Source organism: Lactuca virosa, chromosome 5, assembly GCF_052849685.1.
Source record: "Lactuca virosa cultivar CGN04683 chromosome 5, Lactuca_virosa_CGN04683_v6, whole genome shotgun sequence".
Lineage (NCBI taxonomy): Eukaryota > Viridiplantae > Streptophyta > Magnoliopsida > Asterales > Asteraceae > Lactuca > Lactuca virosa.
Genome location: NC_136430.1, coordinates 368,658,978 through 368,665,600, shown reverse-complemented (window position 1 = coordinate 368,665,600; position 6,623 = coordinate 368,658,978). Strand labels below are relative to the sequence as shown.

The following is a 6,623-nucleotide window of genomic DNA, read 5'->3' as shown; positions in this document are numbered from 1 at the left end:
TCAAGTCGTTGTCGGAGACTGTAAGGTACATGTGGAGTCCAAGATTGTTTTACCAAAAGAGCTCTTATGGAAAGAGAGGACACTAACATATTTAGCCATTTATAAGATTATGTCGCACTAATGTGTGGTACATTGACACTCCTCTTTAGATACAGAGATGTGTTAAACCACCACAAGATGTTAGATGTTGACAATGATACCATGTAAGATATATATGAGGTTCGATATCGTCCCTCCAAAATAGATATTATGAAGAAAGAAGATTCCAACATATATAGTCACTTATAGGACAACGTCACACCAATATGGGATACATTAATATATGCAAGCATAGTGACATATTTCATATTTTCGAATGAGTTGTATGAAATGTGTGTTGAATAAAGGGAGACAATGAGGGTTATGTGAATGGTGGGTGGTGCGACCACATGATTTAAATAATGTATAACAATTAAATTAATTAAATAAATATTTAAAAAATCAGATAAGGGTATAATAGTCTTTTCAAGTTTGTCGGGGACGAAAATCGAAGCAAAGCCATATAAGGACCGTCCAATTGAAAAAAAGACGATTAAGAAGGACCAAACAAGCAATATAGACCAAAACACAAGGACTATTCGTGTAACTTATTCAAGAATAATTGAAAGACGAATTAAAAGAAGAATAAAAGGGGCGGGGGAAACTGTAAATGTTGACCAGAAACAAGGGCTCACTTCAGTCTCCTCTCCCGTAAGAGCTCTCCTAGGGTTTTCTCTGCGACTGCGTTATCAATCAAAGTAGAGGACATCCACAACAACAGCAGCCATGGCCACCAAAGTCCAGAGGATCATGACCCAACCGATCGTATGTATTTCTCATCCCTCAACAACTTACCCTAATTCTTTCATCGGTTAATTACTAATGCAATTTCAATTTTTTCTTTACTCCTTGGCTTCAGAATCTGATCTTTAGGTTCCTCCAGAGTGTAAGTTCCTGCAAGCTTTTTCCTTTCGATTTTCTTACACCTTGCTGGATGATTTCCTTACTTTATGTTTTGTTTGCGAAACAGAAAGCTCGTATTCAGATATGGCTATTTGAGCAGAAGGACTTGAGGATTGAAGGCCGCATAATCGTATGTTTTTCCATGAACTTTCTTTCTAGTCCTTGAGACCTGAATCCTGTAAAATTTGAGCGACCCGAGTAGCCAATGATATCTGTGGTTCGGGTTTTAGGGCTTGACTGGTATTAAACGATACCCTCTTGACCTTACAGACTTTGATTATGATGTCAAAGGTTTGCTTTCTTCAAAATCTATATATAGACATATGAAACCTTCTAGGGGATTTGTTAACTACATTTAGCTTTGTAAGTAGAATAAAATGGATGTTCAATTTACAACAGATTGATAAGTGCTACCCATAACATCAAGAATCAAAATATGCCTTTGTTTTTCTTTTCTCTTTTGATAATGGATATGCATAAATGGTAAATCAAGAATCAAAAGTGTGCCTTTTTCTCTTTCGACAGAACAACATGATGCATACTATCCCTTGAAAAGTTATGTGTTTATTTGTTTGATGTAGGGGTTTGATGAGTACATGAATTTGGTTCTTGATGAGGCTGAGGAAGTCAGCATTAAGAAGAAGACCAGAAAGCCACTAGGTTTGTCAATCTTATATTTTCATCTTTTTCTAGGTTAACTTCCCATCATTATTTCTATTATAAATTGTAACTTTTTGGATATGTGTAGGAAGGATTCTACTAAAAGGGGACAACATTACCCTGATGATGAATTCGTATGTCACTTGTTCTCTCTGTTTGTGTGAATTTTTATCCATTTTTAGTTTCCAATATTACAATGTGATTAAAATCCATTTTTTTTTATTGTGTTCAGGGGTAAGTGATGAGGAGCATTTGCATCGGTGTAGGCTTAAAACAAGATTTGCAAGTTATGTTAGGCATTGTTTTGATGAAGGGAATTGTGTGTGAATTGATCCGGGATCTTGTTAGATTTTTATTTTCATGTAACTGAGCTTTATGAACTGTAATGTTGCATTTTATATGGTATCTAAGCTGATCTATCATTTTGCATAAATTTCTTTACTTTACTTGACAAACCACAAAAAATCTGCACAAATTGTGGGAAATAGCATTTTACTTTGCCTTTAATACTGGCATAGGCAGTTTACTGTAAAGTTTGACTCATAATAGTATCCTACATGTAGACTAAATCAGCTGCAAATTATATACATTTTCATTAGGAGTAATTTAAAATATAGTTTATTCATTAAATATGTTGTTATTTCCTCCAAGTTTGTCCTATATATTTTCCACTAATTTCTGTTTAAAACTTGTAGTAATTTGTAACCACCTATTATTTCATATCCACAAAATAAAAGGACATTACAAGCATCAACTTACTCAGAACAAGAATTCACAAATAACAATTAGCATCAGACCTTAGTGGCTTTCTTAACTCACAAGTCACAATTCTAATTACATGATATAAAATTTTGTGTTATTAATGTCATTTTCAACATGAAATTTTGAATATCTATCATCAGTAACAGAAGCCATGAATGAATGAATACAACAAACAAGGGTGTAAATGTGTAATATTAACATAACAAGGAAATCAAAATCAAGTGTTTGCCTTTTGCATTCTTTCTATCAAAATCTTCAAACCCATATGCCTGCAACAATTACAAACCAACAATGGTGGTGTCAGTCAAACTCAAACTCAAACTCCAATTCAAGACACAACACAAGCTAAAAAAACTTACCTCCCAAGCATTAAAACAGTAGCCTGTGGATTGGTGCCAGGTGAAATTGAGAAAACGGAACCATCAATTACTCGAAGAGAATCAACACCGATGACCTTCAAATTTGGATCCACCACCCTCCCCACCACGCATCCGCCATGGTAGTGCCATATTGTGCTCACTGTCCGCCGGCAAAAATCACTCATCTCCTCATCGCTTGTTTGGTTTGCCGGCAATGGCAGACCCATGAATCTAAACTCTGCACCGGACCATCCCAGGAACCTGTAACTAGACATCGCCTGGCTTCTAAGCAACTCACCAACCTTACGCGTTCCGTTTACACATCTCTGCAAATCCACCGGGTTGCTGAAGTAGTTAAAACGTACGTTTGGGTTAACTCTGATTTCTGTGGACGCCAAACGAAGTGATCCGGCAGATAGAGGGCCGATGGTCTTCTCCATGATGCTGGCGACACTAAAATACAACGGAGAAGATGAAGATCGCATGAAGATAGAGTGTACAGGAGAAGGAAAAGGGAGAACGTTGGATGATGCTTCGAGATAAGCACCGGAATCAGTAATGCCCACCACCTGTATGAGAGAATGCTCCAGTAGCTTAGGTGACACAAACGATATTCCGTTTCGTGGATTATCATACAGAAACTCCCCAACAAACGGAGAATGATTTACCACCGGAATCCCCCAAGAAGAAAGGTACGAGCGTGGTCCGACGCCACTCAAGAGAAGCAGGTGGGGGCTACCAATGGCGCCGGCGGAGAGAATGACCTCTCCTTTCTCCCTTAGCAGTGCATGGTGAAAATAGCCAGCACTATCACGAATCACAACGCCGATGGCGCTCTCCTTGGACTCAGGAGAATCTGAAGCAGCGAATAAGATCCTCTCAACGCTTGCATAGACGGCGATCTTGATATTTGTTTCTCTAGCGAGATTCAGAAGATCAGCGGCGCTGTGTCTATGGCCGGAGCTGTTGAAGGTAGAACCACCGATCTTGGTTCCAAGAGAGTGTTTTAACGTAAATCCGTTATAAGGTTGAACACCGATTTCCAATAATCCATCACGAAGGGCAGTTTGCCACGACTGTAGCTGGGGTTCAAACACGATGGATTTCTCAACCCATTGATAAGAACGCTCGAGCAAAAGCGGATCCCAATTGATCCCCGATCGATCATAAAATTCATCGTCTGCTCGACTATAAAATCCGGCGTTAATGGCGCTGCTGCCGCCAAGAATCCGGCCACGAGCATTGGGAACGCCTTCCTCGGAAGTGAATGCTTGGGCGGCGGAGTGGAATGGGTCGACTTGCCGGAGAGTGGGGATGAAACCCTCTTGTCTCATGATGGTAGGGTTGATGTGCGGAACACCGCCTCTTTCAAGAAGCAAGACACGGTGATTGACTGATAACGTCGCTGCCAATGGGCAACCTGCTGTGCCACCGCCGACTACTATGTAGTCAAAGGAGTCCTCCGGCGGAAGAGCTGTTGCGTTAACGACGAACGCCATGTATGTAGGACCTGGTAATAATCACAAAACAAATGATATGAGTAATTGAAGAAGCATCTAAACAAAGAATAAAATGGCGGTGATTTACTCTGAGATAGCGTTGATGAAATTAGAGAAAAGAGCATCATGTTGATGATGACGATGATGAATGAGAAGCATTTGGGGATGATTGACGCCATTCTTGGTGGAGACGAAATGCACAGAATGGAGAATAACAGAGCAGTGCAGGTTCTACAAATTTCAGGAATTGTGTTTGTGGAAAAAAGAAATTGAAAATATTTCTTGTAAGTTTCTGGTGGGAAATTCTGTTAGAGTCTGGGATACGTATGCATCGCTCATTTTGTAATTACAATACAAATGTATCATCTTAATTAGGTTATAACCCGTGGTACCACTAATGAATAATTTAAAACAATTTTAATTAAATTATAACTTAATTATTGAGAATTGATAATAAAAACTTTAATAAATAATAAATATATATTTTTTGTCAGTAATATCACAATGACATAATTATTGGCTAAAATCTATATAAATAATAAATATATACAAAGGTCTTATAATAAAACTTGTTTATACACAATATTGAATGTTTTATTGATAGTCTATCATCCTTATCGAAACACATATCAACAAACACAAGTCGAAGCTTTGTTGCTTATCCGGTTATCCCTTTAGAGTGTTGATGGCAATTTTGACAATTTTACCCCTGTCCAAGATAACATATTAAAGAGAACATGAAACATGCACAAAAAAAGAAAAAAAAATATATTAAAATTAAGATAAATATAACAATATTTACATACACAACTCAGTGATATAAACTTTCAAGCATACAATTTTGGTTTCAACATAAAATCACTTAATATACACACATTATATTCACTATCTATCATTTCTGAAAGTATGTAACATTTGACCATTAAGAAAACCATTTTCCTGGTTTTCTAGTGTTAAAAAGGGGGAAATATAGAAAAGACATAATAGATTTCTCCATTTTATAGATTGAGCCATTAACTATTTTTAATAATTAAATTAATATGCTTTTTTGTCACAATTAAAAAAAAAAAACATTATTCTTGATTACTTGACTTTGAAAAAGTGAAAACTACATAAACACACAATTTAGTTTCGTGGTAAAGAAAAAGAAAATATTAGTACTTGTTGACTTTTTGATGCAGTAGAAACAGACGATCCAAATCTATTATTCTGGTTAAGGCAATTCATACATCTTCATATTAAAGGAGTTTTGTTCTAGTTCTTTTAGTCATCGTTTGTTCTGATTATCAAAATGAGTAATCATGAAGGAAAAATGAAAGTATGATCATTGATTGAAAGTGGGCAAGAAACAAAAGTCTCGTCTTTCTATCATTTTTTCTCTTATATAGAATTTAAAAAATAATACGGAAATTGAAGGATAATATGAAAACTACAACTTTAAAAGAATGAAAATAGGTTTATTATTAAAAGTGAAAAGAAATAAATGTATCATGATTATCATCTTTCTGTCATTTCTTCTATTAGATGTAATTTGAACGATAATATGGATATAAAGTAAAATAAATAGTACCTCCATATTTCAACCAAGTTTCTGATCATCGTTTGCGACTGTTTAAGACCTTCAAACCAAAAACTCCCAACAATTTCGTTTATCTGCATCTTAAGAACAGGAAATTGGTGTCTTATAAGTTTATGACTTCTTTCCAGCAATTGGTGATAGGCTAGTGCAATCAGCTACTAAAGAAATATTCTAATTATTTCTATAATATCAAACTGGTTCCTTTTTCACACAAACTGTTTCTGTGAATAAAGTGTTGTCCTAATAAGTGATATTCAAAAATTATTATGGAGAAATGATACCAACTTTGGAAATTGGAAGGAAAAAATAAATGAAAAAAATTGTAAAAAATTACAGACTTGGCATGAAATGTATCATTTCTGTTTCTCTCTATAGAGTCGTTTTTGTATTGAGTAAAAGAAGAAGATGGAGGGATTGGGTACTCACACATGGAACCTACTTCATGCTTGATATCTCTGCTCAATAACACAAATGGTGAGATTTATGACAAAATAATATGAAACAAAAAGGGGTAAATCTATTTTCAAAAATCAACTATTACTCAATCACATAAATGACCCTCCTCAACAAAGATAAAAACAGATAATGTTTTGGATTAAAATAAATGTCATTGATACATTCAAAGGATTATTAATGAGCAATGAGAAAACTATTGATAGAAATTATGCCAAAAATGGAACTTGTTATATTGATATTGGAACTCAATCACATAAATGACCCTCCTCAACAAAGATAAAAACAGATAATGTTTTGGATTAAAATAAATGTCATTGATACATTCAC

General features: G+C 35.5%; 2 protein-coding genes across 2 annotated transcripts; one reads left to right on the top strand and one right to left on the bottom strand.

Moving 5' to 3' along the window:
• Nucleotides 1-676: 676 nt before the first annotated feature.
• LOC145110950 (uncharacterized) lies at nt 677-2,074 on the top strand. Its single transcript, XM_079047261.1, has 6 exons — nt 677-843; nt 938-964; nt 1,049-1,111; nt 1,563-1,641; nt 1,730-1,775; nt 1,874-2,074. Exons 1-6 carry the CDS (start codon nt 805-807, stop codon nt 1,881-1,883), a joined length of 264 nt encoding a protein of 87 aa, XP_078903387.1. The 5' UTR covers nt 677-804; the 3' UTR covers nt 1,884-2,074.
• Nucleotides 2,075-2,553: 479 nt separating this feature from the next.
• Nucleotides 2,554-4,586, bottom strand: LOC145115709 ((R)-mandelonitrile lyase-like). Its single transcript, XM_079052061.1, has 3 exons — nt 4,350-4,586; nt 2,763-4,272; nt 2,554-2,672 (listed from the first exon to the last, which is right to left on the bottom strand). Exons 1-3 carry the CDS (start codon nt 4,438-4,440, stop codon nt 2,621-2,623), a joined length of 1,653 nt encoding a protein of 550 aa, XP_078908187.1. The 5' UTR covers nt 4,441-4,586; the 3' UTR covers nt 2,554-2,620.
• Between the last annotated feature and the right edge of the window lie 2,037 nt (nt 4,587-6,623).